Source organism: Orbicella faveolata, unplaced genomic scaffold, assembly GCF_042242905.1.
Source record: "Orbicella faveolata isolate gen_17 unplaced genomic scaffold, um_ofav_v1 contig_26, whole genome shotgun sequence".
Lineage (NCBI taxonomy): Eukaryota > Metazoa > Cnidaria > Anthozoa > Scleractinia > Merulinidae > Orbicella > Orbicella faveolata.
In genome coordinates this window covers 20089580-20106216 of record NW_028301554.1, presented here as the reverse complement: position 1 = coordinate 20106216, position 16637 = coordinate 20089580, and the positions used below count along the sequence as shown (strand labels likewise).

The window sequence follows — 16637 nt, the reverse complement described above, 5'->3', positions numbered from 1 at the left end:
AGGCTATCGCCTCGTGGATCCAAAGCTACTTTGACAATGTTATGATGAAATGTATGATGAATAACAGGACAGACGCATGTAAAACTGACGTCAATTTGTTAAACTGCATATCAGTGGCTCGTGCAGTAAGAAAATGGAGCGTTTTTCTTTACAGCTGAGCTCACTAGTTTTCGTGAAAAAGAGTTTAGTGTCCTATCAGTTTTTCTCATGAGTCAAGCAATCATCTTTTTTCAATAAAATGAATAGATCGAGACGGATTTCTTTGGCAAAGGAATCTGATCACCTTATACCTTAAAAAATATCGCAAGACAAGAGAGGATGGAGGGTAAGAATATTTGTCCCCTCCCATGGTAATCCCAGTAGAGGGAGAGAGGCAGAAGATGGGTTTTGCCATGCACCTGGAATGAAGCTGTCACCGTTGCGAGAGACAGCAGATTGGAGGAGACAAGTCAAAGGGAGAGCTAGGAGCTTTGACGATGATGAATCCCACTCAAGTAATTTTTAGAGCCCTGCCAGTTTCTGAATTTCCAGAAGCGTCTAGAAATAGCCGATCCATTGACGCGGGTTCTGCTCACATGGATAGCGCAAGCGGCTAACAAGCATTTTCACATTCAACGAAAACATCCACGCGACGCTCATGGTAACATGGTCCGCGAAAGAACGTACCATGGTACCTTGCCTAAAAATAACTTGAGAGGAATTCTGAAATAGTCATTTTCACAATCCAGTACTCAAACTGCCTTTAACAAACTTGAGAAGGAACAAATTCAGGTCTTTTTTAATTTCCATCGTGGTTAGTTTCCCCCTCTCCCTCCCCTTTGAACGCCGGCCACACAGGCTTATTCACACCCACTATGCCCCACTTCCGCCGCCCTACGAACGAGATCAGCAATTCCTTGGGGGAATGAGTCCAGGAAAACATTGGACATTTGTAGGGGAGCCGAAGGGGAGAAGTGTTTTTCACGGAGAGCATCATAAAAAGCACTACAGGAAACTCTTCCGTCGGGGCATCTTCGGAGACCCAGACGCAGATGGTCGGGAGAGCTCTCTCAACCGTTCTCTTTAACTTTTAGGAGTAAAGAATGGTAAAATCCGAGACGGCGAGACCCTAGTTTAAATTGCGAGACCGAGACTTACCTACAGTTGAACCACCGGTTGCGATCACCTCTCGCAAGCGACCACCTCTCCTCGGCGACCAGTTTTCCAAAATACCAAAAGTTTAAGTCAAATCACTACATTTGGAACTTCTTGTAAGCGACCACCGCTTTTAAGCGATCGCGACCACCTTTAGAACGTAAGCGACCATTTGACAGATAACAAGGCAGAAATTGGATAATAAGATGTTGCAACATTATCGCATTCCTGGATAGTGGAGGAGACGGTAATTTCCCAATGGGAAGTACCAGATTTTTTTCAATATTGACGTTTCTCGTGAATAAAACTTTTAAAACATGGGGTAAGTCCGGCTCTGCAGTTACCATATGCTAATGAAGCAAAAGTTTGACCCAATATGATCCAAGCTCTCGTAACCGGCCTCCTCCCGTAAACAGCCACCAAGGCTTGACATTTTAGGTGGAAGCTTGCGGGAGGTTCGACTGTATTAGCTACTTTGGCACCCACCCCTTTCGGCCGTTTGACTTCCTTCTGCCCGACCAGCTTTGCCATCTCCGAAGATGCAAGCTAAATCGAATGTATGGACCAGTCCGTCGGGACAGAAAAAAATAGCTCTGGAGCAGGGTGTGGAAGTAGGTAAGTTTAGGTAGCTCACGGAGGTAGCCTCACATCGCAGATGCCTTTGAGACCTTTGAGCTGGTCACGCACAAATGGAGAAAATAGTACGTGACGGCAAGTCGCATGTCAGTTCCTACATGACGGTCACGAGGGTCATGAGTTCTTGAACAAATAATGCACGATCATAGTCACGACTTTCTATCACTAGCCGTTTTTTCAAAACTTTTGCAAGGCATTAGCACAAGCCAGCAGGCAGAATCGACCGCAAATTTATCGATACCACTATCGCCGTCAAGTTGCGTCAACCTAATTGGTTCCTAGTCTTTGCTGTTTAGCTGCGCGGTCAATTTAAAATGTGCAAGTGCAAATGCAACATGGCCACCTTGGTGTACATGTGGTCGCTTCTTTGCAGTTTAATGGCTGTGTTTTTGCTTGTTACAAGTGTGAATGGAGTCGCTTCACCTCCACACATACTTTTTGTTGTAGCTGATGACCTTGGCTGGAGTGATGTTGGATTTCACGGCTCAAAAATCCAAACTCCAAACCTTGACAAGCTGGCTTCGGAAGGAGTCGTGCTCGACAACTATTACGTTCTTCCGATTTGCACTCCTACGAGAAGCGCTTTGATGACTGGAAGGTATCCCATCCACACTGGTGAGTTAGACACCAAACAAGCTATATCTGCTGGTTATTACCGGCGCACTGTACTGAGTGACAAATGTAAGCTTATGCATGTAGGGTTTCGCCTCATGTACGTACTGAGCTTCTCTAAAACCGCTTTGCGCCTAGCTTTCCAGCGGTGCCGCCCCCTTTGTGGGGCAGTGCTTTGTCGTTGGACAGAATTTGTTTTAAAGTGGTCATCACCTTTAAACTCCTCAGCATATTTTCTAAATTGAGGTATGTATAGATATTCAGTGAGCAAATTGAAATTTGGCACTCCCTCCCTCCTTCCCTGCTAGCAGAGGCTCTTTTTCTTTTCCTGGTGCCCGTCAGCGAACACCAGGAAAAGAGCCTCTGCTAGCAGGGAACCTCCCTCCCCCACCCCCACCCCCCAACTTCGCAACAGTCCTAAAACTCTGACCACTAAATTGAATACATCAGTTTCGATATATTAAAATTCAGCTTGACAGTGAGGCCTGGAGGTTTGATCTGACGGTCCTTATATATTACTAAATGTGATTTTGAGATGGCATTGCCACTTTATATTGGCAGCTAGTCGGGAGAAGTATATTTAAGGATCGTGCCGGGAGGCGTGGTGGCCTCATGGTTAGTGTGCTCGTCTCCGGATCGAGCGGTCTGGGTTCAAGCCCTGGCCGGGGATATTGTGTTGTGTTCTTGGGCAAGACACTTTACTCTCACAGTGCCTCTCTCCACCCAGGTGTATAAATGGGTACTGGCGAACTTAATGCTGGGTATAACCCTGCGATGGACTAGCATCCCATCCAGGTGGGTGTAGAAATACTCCTAGTCGCTTCATGCTACAGAAACTGGGATAAGCTCTGGCCTGATGGGCCACTTGGCTCGCATGCAGACTCTACCTACCTTTTACCTACTAAATACAAAGGTTTTTGCACCAGGTCAGGACTACGCAGAAAAAGTAGATCTTTGCAAAGCAAAATGGGGGTAGCCAGGCATTTTTTCTGAGCTAATTAGCCTTGAGTCTCAACAAAATGCTGAGATCAGCATTTTTCTGAAAAAGAAGGAAAGGATATTTCTTCACAGATTTCCTTAGAATTCGCCTTTACATACGGAAAAGCAAACACATTTACAAAAATCTTAAGACTGCATAGTAAAGGGTAACTAGTGTGTGCGCTAGCAAAAGTAGGCACCATCCTTAATTGGCTCACTGTGATCTGTGGATTTTTCTTATGTTAGGGTTGCATTTATTTGTTTGGGACTTCAGTATTTACGACCCTTTTAGTTTATCAAAAGGGTTTCCCAAAACATTGTCACACAGGTTAGAACTCCACGGGATGCATGGGAAATTTCTGAACAAGTTCTTGTTAACTCCTTGGTGCTCTGTCGGTAAACAAATGACATATTTACATTTACAATTTACATATTTACATTTACGTACTCCATTTCAAGAAAGTTTATGCGGCTCTATATTTAAGCAAACTTTAAGCTTAAATCTGTTGTTAGTTGCTTTATTTCGTGGATTGAAATAATACCGATATCTTAATAATAATAATAATAGCAATGAGAAAACTCAGAAAATCTGAAGAAACCTATCTACAGCATTTTTTGTCTACATTTGCAATCATTCTGAACAAATCGGGTGCAATAATAAAACTTTCAGTACTCATACTTTATGCTCATACCGAAGTTTGGACATGCACCGAACAAAAAAACTATCCCTTTAATATAAACTATATTTATTTAATGAAAACAGTGGTGTTTCCCCTTTTATTTACATGTGTGTGTAGGTTTGCAGCATTTAGTACTGTTTCCAGAGAGCCCTTATGGAATGCCACTTGACTTTACCATTTTACCCCAGAAGTTCAAAGAATCAGGTATGTGCATACATATATAATTATTCACCTACTCAAAATTTTTGGGTGAACTCTGCCTATTGGTTCTAGAGTTTATTACTATTTTGTTCAATCTGTCTTTGAGAACTTCAAAGTGTTTAATTACCAATCAAATGTTTTGTTTCTTTTGGAAGGTTATGCAACTCATTTAGTTGGAAAATGGCACTTGGGCTATTACAAGTGGGCATACACACCTACATATCGTGGGTTTGATACATTTTATGGTTTTTACAATTATGGAGAAGATCACTTCGCTCATACAATGAAAGACATATTAGACTTCAGAGACAACAAGGAACCAGTAAGAGATCTGGATGGAAAATATGGTACTTTTGCCTTTGCAGAGGTAAATGACAATGTATATTTTTAAAATGATGCAGATGTGTATTATAATCCATTATAATTACAGTTGTACTAGTTTAAATGAATTTCAGGTTGAAATGATTGTTGTGTAGTTTGATTTTTAAAAGATGAAAAGGTTTGTTTTGTCATGAGTGTAGGACAAAGAGAAAAATCTGTTGTACAGTTCTGAACATCACTAAGATGCGTGACCTCCAAAAAAGTATTTGGGTGTGGTTGCCTCATGGCACACTCATCTCCAGATCGAGTGGTCCAGGTTTGAGCCCTGGCCGGGGTCATTGTGTTGTGTTCTTGGGCAAGACACTTTACTCTCACAGTGCCTCTCTCCATGCGGGTGTTAATAAATGGGTATGGGTGAACTTAATGCTGGGGGTAACCAGCTTCCCATCCGAGGGGGTGTAGAAATATTCCTAGTTGCTACATGCTACAGAAACTGGGATATGCTCATGGTGGGCCACTTGGCTCCTATCCAGACTTTGATCTTTGAGCTACAGAGAGACTCTTGTTGAGTTAGGCCATTTATTAATAGGAAGCTTTAGATTGGACTATGAGTACGAGTACGAGATTGAGTACAAGTACGATTTTCGATTTTCAAATCAGTGATGTTTCCAGAGCCCTAGTTCTTCATGCTGGTTTTAGGCAGAGAGGGTAGCTCATGGAATGAAATGGGTATGTGATGTGATAATGCGAAGCCTGAAAACTAGAATTGAAAAGCTGTTCTCGTACTCGATCTCGTACTCATACTCAAATCTAAAGTCCCTTAATGGTTCATATGGGACATGCATCCAGCATACTGCTATGTAATATATCAAACACAAAAACCCGTTTGACCCTATTTCCAAACACCACAAAGAGAGTTGAAAATACGACACGGCAGTAGCTAAGAAGGAAATGTTGTCAAACTCTGTCTTGAGTGACTGATATACTATTCTCAATTGAAACTAAAACTAAGGAGATAACAGAGAAATAAAGTTGAAAAATCTATGCTAATTAATATCAGATTATCCAAACACCATCACAGTCATGATATCCTTTGATGAATTATTAATAAGTTTGAAAAAGGTTGACATATCTTTTTTACTTCCAGATTTATTTCCATACTCCTAAACGAAGAGAAAAGCATACAAATAAAACTAGTTTAAGTAATTTTGGTTTGATATCCAATTGCAAACAACATCAGCACTGGTATATCATAGTTTCCCATGCTTTAATTACCAAGGCTAATGTCAAGATAACTTTGTTTGCTTTCTCATTTCATAAATGTAGCAAATGGGGAAAATACTTCAATGAATACTGATAATTATATGGCATGTACTTGTAAGCTTATTGGTAGATGTATTAAAATATGTATTTTAAAGAAAACATTTCTGGCCGAAAGAAGTCCAGAAATCCAAAAAATGTTGTGAAATTATGTTAAGATTGACAATGATTGTTTTTGAATCTCACAAATTCTGTGGTTCAGGTTTTGCATTTAATTGGCATTACTATTTAGATCCAGGAAAGGGTGTAAGGTTTTATATGTAAATATCTAAGGGGCCATCGACATGCAGTTGAACCCCTATTACTTCACATTCACTTTTGTCCACAATCCCCAGTGGGATAATGGGCTGAAAATCCCTACTAAGCTCTCACCTATTTTTTGGCCACCCTTTATCAAGGCACACTAAATGTTGACATTAACTAGCAGGGAACAACTGGACAAGTCATTGGCACCTTAAAGTTCTCATACTTTCAAAAACCACTGTATCACACTTTTACATTTCCTAATTGTAGCGAGCTCAAGACATCATCAAGACGCACAATGCATCAAAGCCCTTGTTCTTGTATATGGCATTCCAGAATGCCCACGAGCCAGTTCAAGCACCCCAAAAGTATACAGACAAATACAGTTTTATTGAGGATGAAACTCGTAGAACATATGCTGGTATGGTAGATATCATGGATGAAGCTGTTGGCAACATCACAGAGGCCATGAAGGAAGCTGGGTATGAAAATTTGCTTTGACTTCTGAAGTTACAAATTTGCCAGTTTATAACTCAGCATAAAACATGTGCAAAATATTCATCATAAGTATGTACTTCCATGAGGCGGAGGCGTGGTGGCCTCATGGTTAGTGCGCTCCTCTCCTAATCAAGCAGTTTGGGTTTGAGCCCTGGCTGGGGACATTGGTTGTGTTCTTGGGCATTACTACTCTCACAGTGCCTCTTTCCACCCAGGTGTATAAATGGGTAACGGTGAAGTTAATGCTAACCCTGTGATGGACTAGCATCCCATCCAAGGGGGAGAAGGAATACTCTTAGTCACTTCATGCTACAGAAACAGGGATAAGTCCGGCCTGATTGGCCACTTTGCTCGTACCTAGACTTTACCTCACCTTACATGTACTTCTATGAGCAAGGAACAATCATGTATGCCTAAATGTAACACGTCAGGTATTAACGTAAATATTCGCTTGTTTACGTTTTAAAAATTGTTGATCTAGACTTTAAAATTTTTAAATAACTTGCTAGCACTTTGTGACAACCTCATAACATCTCTTCAAAATCATAATTATGGTATGAGGGGTTTGCAATAAATTCTTTTGTTTTCTCCATTCTATTGACTGTGTTTTTTCATATTGATGTCTGACTTCATGTACTTAGCATATAAGGCATGACTATTATAATTTTACAGGACTGGTAAGCAAACATGTTTCTTATGACAGACCTTTACAGTCCTGGAACAATAGGGATTAGTTAAGAAAAAATACATGAGAGGGTTGAAAGAGGCTGGAAGTTAACACCCCAAAAGCCCCAAATTATATGCTTGGTATCCAAGTGTCCAAAACTGAATAGAGGATATTACACAGCAGTGCCGGGATTTAAATTTTATGTTTGGTAAAAACAAGTATTTTTTTTTTTATAATGGAGCATATACAACAAGTAAGTAAAATTACTGTTTTTAACACAAGAAGATATAATTCGTATCTTTAGCCACCACTTAATTTCCACCTTTTTTATGAGACTAATATATTTCTCACCCCTTTGATAATTTGCATAGACAGCTATGAAAAAGTCACTGGAAAATGGCACCATCATCTATATCCCCACAAGTGAGGATGTGGAAAATGTGCCACTCCAATGCTGGTCATAGCTTTGGACAAATTTTTCCAGTAAAACACTCTTGTCTATATGCCGTACACACCAGTGGATAAGCCGCACTCACAGATAAGCCGTACCCTGAGTTTGGCAACTCAAATTTTGGAAAAGAGGTTTTTGGAAGGAAAGTCTTGAGAAAGATGCTCTACATGTACATTTCTTGATTTATTGAATGTAAACCTGGGTAAACTCACTACTATTGAAACAGAGAATACTTCAAACTGAAACCATTACCTATAAATTTAACTCTATAATAGTATGGACATGATGTCTACTGACTTTGACATATGTTTGATCTTTCTCTGGTATTTTTCAACCAGTTTTTTTTTCCATTCTTGTTAGTTTTTCAATAGATGTTTACCTACTGAACAACAAGAAGGCTTTTGTACATTCATTTGTTTGGTTTATCTGCCGGTGTTTACGGTAATGAATAAGTATAAGTTTATACAGTTGAGACAGTTGGAACTGTGGGAACCATGTTTCCTAGCAGCAGCCGAAATGAAGACAATTTTCTACCTCATGCTTCTAATTTTTAAGGCTGTGGGACAACACCTTAATGATTTTCACGTCAGATAATGGTGGATGGCATGACTATGGTGGATTTAACTGGCCACTCCGTGGAGAGAAGACTACGCTGTGGGAGGGAGGGGTGAGAGGTGTCAGTTTTGTTCACGGGAACATGCTTGGTAGAAGAGGAGTCAAATGTAAAGAACTCCTGCATGTTACAGACTGGTATCCAACATTGGTGAAACTTGTAGGTACTGGTATTTTTTACTGTTTTTGAATGTCTTATTTCCCAAAGAGTTCTGTTTGGTAAAGACTGATCGATCAGTTATGAGAAGAGGATTTCAGGCACAGCATGGTTGAGGGGAGGGGATAAAATGCCTGCAAATATAACAATTCTCTTTTCGGAAATAATTTCAAGCAATATTTTTCTCAATGTTTGTCCTAAGAACCTGACATGTTCATCAAGGGAACTGGTGTTTCTCATTGTTTATGTTCGTATGATAGACCTTAAAATCCTGATTGGTTAGAATTTTATTCAGTGTCACATTGATGGATTGTTCTGACTGGTTAGTTCCTTTCATTGTTCCCGCAGAGTTTTGGTCCAGAGGCCAAAACCTGAGGAGGTATTCATAGTACCCCCACGTGTAAAGAAGTACATGTAATAGTATATTGCCTATAGTTTTGGTAGTATTTGTCTGTAGTATGGGAATCTAGCCCGATTTGAGAGAAAAACAACTCGGAAGGTATTGTAAGTAATTCTGAAGTATATCTCAAAATTAGAGCTGAGTGTTGCTTTGCTCATGTTCAGTTGCGACTAAATACCCTTCAATCACCAGTTTTACTTTTGACATCTTGCTTATTCTGATTGCTTATTTGTATTGAGTAATATTATGTGGCGTGGAGCTCATGTCACAGCTGGGTGACTTTACAGGATTCCAAATGTAAATGTTTTGTGCAGCATTTTTTTTGAGGACAAAAAGCTTGACCTTTTTTATCCAGGAAATACTTTTTGTGTCCTTTGAAATGAGATATGGTAAACTGCTCTGCTGTAAGTGCTTCCTGAGATAATATGTAAAGAATATCACCTGTTAAATTTGTACTTTAAAACTGTCTGGAATAGAATGAGTGAAGTAGAAAGTGTTGGTTTAGTTTACACTGTACTTAGTTGATTGTTTGGATCATATTCATGATAAGATGCCTGAGTTATAGTAACATTATGAGCGATATAGTTTACAAAAAAAGAAATAAAAGTTTTAGTTCATACAGTAATGTTCAATTGTTTTCTATCAACAGAAACAAAAGAAAGTGGGAGCAGCCTTAGTTATAACTATTACTAGTTTAATTTATTATGTAACAGTTAGTTCCAAACAATGCAAACAGAACTACTGTAGTTGGTGGCTTTTAGTTGGTCATATAACAACATCAACTAAGACTAAAAATTTATTGCTGTGTTTAGTAAGTTTATTTTACTTTTTCAAACCTGTAGGTGGGAATAATTATGATCAATCACCAACACCCCTGGATGGTATGGATGTATGGGACACCATTTCCCAGGGTGAGCCTTCACCGAGAAAGGAAATACTTCTCAACATTGACCTGAAGAACACAACCAAAGAAGATGAGTTGAGCGTCACTTTCGTTGAGGGAATAGCTTTCAGAATGGGTGACATGAAGCTTCTTATGAATGTACCCAATGCAACCTGGTATAAACCTCCAGAACTTGCTGGGGAACCTGTCAAGGAACAAGACACAACTAAAAGCAAGGTAAAGTATCATGAAAGAGACTACAGGTTACATTGTTTTGTTGTGTAGCTGTTGTGTCTACACTGTACATCTATCCCCATTTTACTTTAATTTACTTTTTTGAGCCTTAGTTAAAGTAGATAGGACAATAATGGGTGACCAGTACATTATTGTGGTCAAACATCTTCAATAAGGGTATACCAAATAGACTCACCTTGATGTGGTAGGTTTTGTGACTCAGAGAGCTTAGTTGGCAAAAGCTTACCTAAGCTCCTGGGAGGGTTACCATGCTGGAAAGGTCAATAGGTAGAAAACAGACAAAGGGGTCTCCTGGTCCACCTGTTAAGGGCTTATGCATCAGGCTAACAACCTGATCTTAGAAAACAACACGGTAAGTTGTTACTGATCAGAAACTACAGCAATTTTGACCACCTTTCTGGAGGAAGCTGCAGAGACCAGCATCTCGAATGAAGAAGGTAGTATGAACACCAGTGAAGATCAAGAACATCTTAGCATAAGGAAAAGAATGAGAGCTGGCAGGGGCATAGCTAGCCGTTAAGCTATTAAGTATGGGCTCAACAAGAATTTCTGTAAATAATTTTTTCTTTTAGTAGCCAAAAGGCCATATTTTCTTTTTCTTATTACTCAATAGTGAATCACCACTATATCAAGGATTTATTTTGAAAAACAAAATAATGACTTTCAATCTTATACATGAAAAAATGCTGAAAGGTTATTAACAAAGCAGAACTTTGAAATAGTTTTGTGCATGAAAATTTACTTGACTGTTGTTGTTGTTGTTTGGATGTTGGCAAAATTTGATGTATGACTTATGCTTTACAATGTGGGCTTAAATGGAAAAAATAGCTGGCTATGCCCTGGGATGGAAGAATTGGGAGAAGGTACACCAAGTAGCTGTGCCCAGGAGCCAGTGGCAAAGAATTTATGAAGCCCTGTGTGCATTGTAGGCATTGGTAGGTTAGATGATGAAACAGGGAAAGTTGAGTGTCTGTATTGATGAGATGTCTATATACAGACTGAGGTATCAGTGATGAGAGGTTGAACCTTAGTTGAAGGTGGCTTCACAGTTTTGAACACATTAAAACCCTTTGACATCTTTTGTTATTACATGGTTAACACTGCTTAAGACATGGTCAAGATGGACCAAATTAAATCCTGTGTTGTAATTGGCTTCTGAATTGGCAAGATACTGGACTGTCTTGCCTGCTTAGGATTATCCAGTATCTTCCAATCTTTACCACAAGAAAATGATTTCTCACCCATCTCCTTTTGCTCAACACTTTTAACTTAGTGGTAGACAATTATAATTAATCAGAGATTTATTTGTTTTCCAGGGCACTACAAGAGTTGCAAATGTTGCTTTGTACAACATCACTGCTGACCCAACAGAGCATGAAGACCTCAGTGAGAAGCTTCCAGAGGTGGTGAAGGCATTACAAGAAAGAGTGCGATACTACACGAAGGGAGCAGTGCCACCGCTGAATAAGCCAGCTGATCCTGAGGCACTCATTAAAGCGAAATCAGAGGGAGCCTGGACTCCCTGGCAAGATTAAAAGAACCCTTGGCAACTGTGTTACAGGTATTGCAATATTTGATCGAGAATAATAAGGTTTGAATTATACAATTGAGTATAATTAATAAGTTATGAATTATGCAATTGAGGATAACTAGGTTTGAATTGTACAATAATTGAGAAATAATAAGTTTTAAAATATTTGATTGAGAATGGTTTAATAAGATTACAGTGAAACCTGTATTAAGCGGACCCCATATTAAGTGGACACCCTCTATTAAGTGGACACTAGCTTGGGTAGCTAAATTTTCTTCCCATGTTTACTGTAAAATAAACCTGCATTCAGCAGACACTTCTGTTAAGCACATGCAGACACCAATAGTAAACCATTTTGGTGCACAAAACTTGCAATAAGCAGACACTTCAAGGGCTTTTTACTTCTAAAAGTTCAGGTGAGACTCCTTTAAGATTGTTCAGCGATGTCGTTTTAAAGCTAAGTGATTATTCCAGACTGATGCATTGATTGACTGGACATTGCACTATGAGCAGTCTTAGCTAGTCTTTGATCTTACACTGTGTTACAAAAAGGTTAATAATTAACTGTTATTGCACAACATGCAATGTATTAAAACCTGTTTTGAGTGAACACCGTATATTAAGCGGACACTAGTGAGGGTCCCAAGGGTGTCTGCTTAAAACAAGTTTCCTGTATGTGATTGAGAATAATTATAAGTTTTACCTTTCAATATAAACAAGGAAGGGGAGGTGGCCTATTGGTTAGTGTCCTATGTGTGACCCTGCAATGGACTAGCATCCCATCCAGGGGGGAGTGAAACTACTTTTAGTCACTTCATGCCATGGAAACTGGAGATATACAACATCCTGATGGGCCATAAGGCCGAGGCACAGACTTTATTCTACCTTATCTTTCTACATTATAAGGTGTGGTAATCTGCATTATGCCAAGTGATCCATTTCTGCTGGAGTTTTTCCCATTTTCTGTAACATTAGGCAATTGGGAGTATTTCTACATCCCCTTAAATGAGATGCTACAGTCTCTTCCAGGGTTATCCCTCAGCATTAGAATTTTCTGGTACCTACAGTATTTATACTCCTTAGTGGAAAGCTGCTCTATGAGAGTAAAGTGTCTTACCTTGGAACACAAACAAGTGAGCCGGGTCAGGGCTTTAAGCCACGCCACTCACAGCCCCTCCTGAAGTCAGCATGTTAACCATCTGGCCACTGCATCTCCTTTCCGATATCATGGTAGAGAGTAATATATTCTTCTTAAAGTTATTACACTGTAGGTGATGTGATGTGGAAAGTATGAAATAACAGGCTTGTCTCAAGTCACAATTTTATGTTTAGTCATGTTACCAGTACACTTTGCCCTTGAGGAAAGTAAAAGGCAGAGACGACATTGAAAGCAACAAACCCAAAAATAATAATGGCACAGAATTTCAGAAAGTCCTTTTAATTTTATTCATTTTCTTACTTACCTTAGTTATTTAGTTATTGCACTGAGATTAAACTGAAACACATACTGCTTGCCAGAATTTTTTAGTTCGTTGCTGAGGACTTGGGATTTTTGTCAGAGATAGTTTAAGTGTAGAGAAACTCAAAATGTCATCAGTACTGGTAAAAATGTAACTATTTTTGACAAATATTAAATAAGTGAATTGTTTCAAATGTTCTTGTTTGTCCTGTCACTCCCTTTTAAAATATTTAGCTTTGATGTTGAAGTTATAGAGCTTACATTTGTGTTGTACTTAGTATACATGCAAAGTTTAGATTGCCACAGGTAATATTGATTAATGACCCGTGACCCTTGGCCCTTGGAGTGAATGACCAAATCTTGATTGAGGTGGGTAGATGTGGAGCTGAATGTCCAAAGCAACCATCCTTCTCAGCTAATTACTCAGTTGTTGTTGGTTCTTGTGCAGGAAGTATTTAGTTGAAATAATATAGATTTGTGTTTCCTGTGCACCCTAGGTCTGCTGTGACTTCGTCTAGTGTCCGCAATCCTGTGTGGATGCAAATGTGTTATGTATATGTTAACCAGTTTTTACCTAGGACGTCTTTGGTTTTTAATGATCTTTATTGGCATTTTAGGACGTAAAGCACCATTGGCTTTCATTCGTGTTGAAAAGTGCATGAAACTAATTTATGTTTTGTTTTTCTCGTTATAAAAGCGTTAAGTTGAAATGAGTAGATTATTTGTGCAAAGTAGTTGCTATATCTCCACTTGCAAGTATATGGAAAACTGAATATGTTGCCAATAGTTTGTTCTTAGATATAAGAGAGTTTTAAGCAAACCACAAAAACGACAGCATTAAAAACAAAGGCTTTTTTGTGCACGTGCGTTAGAAATCTTTGTACATTTCTTAGCCGTCCTTTGCAAAATAACAACGTGATATGACAAAGTTTTGCTTTTTCTGGAGAACCTGAATCACGACGGTGAATTATCAATATTTCAATTTAGAACGCTGCCCATTTACTTATTGAGCTGAGGATAGTTTTAACCCCGATAGATTCTGAATAGATTTAGAGATACGTGATATTCTCAGGTAGAGTGCAAAAGGGGATTTCAGACCACGTGGCAATACTCTTGGTTGAGTGGTTCCGCAGTAAACTTTGACAACGTTATGACGAAATTTATCATCAATAAGAGAACAGACGCATAAAAAACTGACGTCAATTTGTTTGTTTACAATAACAAGACCCCAAAATGGTCAAATGCCGGGAATAAATGAGGGGAAAAGACGCCGTAAACTTGCCGTAAACAAAGATAAGTGAATTTTATACAAAATAACGCAAGTATTGTTGATAGCTTTTCTCGCTTTTTGATTGGCTACTTAAAAAAGTCCATAAAATCTCATTGGTTAAAAAGTTGACAGTTTGACAGCTGAAAGTTGAACTTGAAAGCTTTATCCGTCTGTAGTCTTATTGATGATAAAAATGAGCCAATCAGCGCGCGAGAAATTAGACAGTTATTGTAAAACAAACTTTTTCCGCATGCATAGGCCCCCCTTTTCAGCTGCTCTATTTTGTTCAATGCTCATAAATCCATTAAAATTCACGCCCGTTGACGGGCTTAAAATAACGTGATAGTGGAAAAAACGCTGTTCTATGAGTTGCAGACGTTTGCTGTCCTTGTTGCTTAGCTTAAACTCTCGTATTATTTCTTAATGTCCAGGTATTAATAACCGTCGAGGGCATTCGTTTTTGCAGTTTTAACTACAAGTAATGATTGTTTATATTTTAAAAAACAAGATGTTCTGCCATAAAAGGGCCATCGCCTCGCGCCTCGTGCATGGACATTTCGCACCTCACAGATGCGAAATGCAAATTCAGAGCTGTTCGAGTCACCACATAGAACTCGCTTGGTAATTTAATAAGAAAAAAAATTATGCAAAATTTACATTATATTTACGACAACTTTGGAAGTTCCAAAATACGCTGCGTTTATAGCGGAACTTGTTTATGCGTGGTTTGTTGTGCCGAACTAGAACATCTGTGTAACGTGTGATCAGTAATATATCGGTTATTCAGACTGTAACCTCAGACTAGTGGTATTCAAGTCGAATAGAGCTCTAGCGATTAATCATCTCATTGACTTACTTTCTAAGTAAAAGAACACAAAAATAAATGTAAATAAGGGAAGCTTGATGGAAAGCTTTCCATTATGGTTACAGTAATGATGAATAAAACTTTGTTATTACTAGTCGAGGAGCATTGTTTTCTTGTTTCACGTACTCGGCAATTTTACACATTCACGTACTAAGAAAAGCAAAGTTGAAAGAGATGCCTTCGAGTGGCTCTTGCATAACTTACAAATTCTTAAATAGCCTACTAGCCCCTTAGGGATTCACGCCTAAAATACTTCTGCAGTTAACACGAATCATACACAGTGAACATACTCCAGTGTAATTAGCGAAACGTTACAAAATATACCTTTAGACATCGTGTTCCACCATCTACCACTACCAATTTGCTCGAAAAACACTGCAGCTTTCTTATGTCTTATCCGCATGCGTATCTGGAAGAGGATCCATTGCCATCTACCACAAAGATAGAAAAGTCTATTGGGACTTTTCAGCTCCATAAGTCTATTGCGCATGCGTGTCTGTTAAAGGATACCTTCCGTTATCTACCATAAGGATGGACAAGTCTAAAAGGCATTTGTTATAGTCTTTTCACTTACTGCGCAAGCGTATTGTGAAAGGATCTTTGGCCATCTACCACTTGGGTAGAAAACTCTTCTTGGTATAGAAGTAATTGATTTCTTCTGGGGGGTGTTGGAGGGGGATGGTGGAGGATCTACCCCAGATTTTTTACTTTTTCAAGGATTGAACTTTTTCCTTTCAAGGTAGAGCCGAAAACCAGGGGTCTTTAATGTGGAAAAGCAACAACGCGCATGCGTACTATTAAACGTAGATGTCCCACAAGGATGATGAACTAGTGAGAATAGACACTAAATTGAAATGTTAGGGTGGTGGAGGGGGTTTGGGATGGACAAGGTTAAACTGTCCAAAAAAGGGTATTTTTTTTGTCCAAAAAGAGAATTTTTTTGGTAGTGTATAGAGTAAAAGATAATGTACAATGTATGATTGTACAATGTAATGTAACGCTACCCCCACCACCACGCCCAGGGAGAGCAATTTCCTATATAGTAATAAAGTGTCTTGTCTTTGTGGTTCACGTTTGCCAAAAGCGCATGCGCAATTTAAATACAGAATCAATAACACTGTTTCTTTGGGTGCATTACATCGACGACATTCTCCGGTTTCAAGTGACGAATTGAACAGTATTTTCCGGTATTTGACTTTTTCTTTTCTTTTCTTTACTTGACTTTTGTATTTCTTTTTCTATAAAAAGTATTTCGCTTTTTCTCCAAGATCTTCCTGAATTCTGGGTTGAATGGTTTGATTTTCGGAAATTCAACCGTTTCCGGATTTTCTGGAAACTTTTATGCAAGAGAGCACATCGTTATTTTGGGCTGAATTTCAACACCCACCCAAAAGGTTTCAATTACTTCCTTATCTACTAGAGCTTTCTATCCATATGGTAGATGCTGGAAGATACTTTCACAAA

The 16637-nt window shown here is 39.0% G+C and overlaps 1 protein-coding gene across 1 annotated transcript; it reads left to right on the top strand.

Moving 5' to 3' along the window:
- Nucleotides 1-1452: 1452 nt before the first annotated feature.
- Nucleotides 1453-15267, top strand: LOC110066685 (arylsulfatase B-like). Its single transcript, XM_020773924.2, has 7 exons — nt 1453-2385; nt 4158-4244; nt 4397-4608; nt 6396-6607; nt 8297-8517; nt 9753-10030; nt 11365-15267. The coding sequence occupies exons 1-7, from the start codon at nt 2085-2087 to the stop codon at nt 11581-11583; spliced, it is 1530 nt and encodes a 509-aa protein (XP_020629583.2). The 5' UTR covers nt 1453-2084; the 3' UTR covers nt 11584-15267.
- Nucleotides 15268-16637: the final 1370 nt, after the last annotated feature.

Bases quoted from the DNA above. Each gene is read 5' to 3' on its own strand.
- LOC110066685 (XM_020773924.2), top strand. From the start codon at position 2,085: ATGTGCAAGTGCAAATGCAACATGGCCACCTTGGTGTACATGTGGTCG. The intron at 2,386-4,157 runs GTGAGTTAGACA...ATGTGTGTGTAG, and splicing joins AAGGTATCCCATCCACACTG to GTTTGCAGCATTTAGTACTG. The intron at 4,245-4,396 runs GTATGTGCATAC...TTCTTTTGGAAG, and splicing joins CCAGAAGTTCAAAGAATCAG to GTTATGCAACTCATTTAGTT.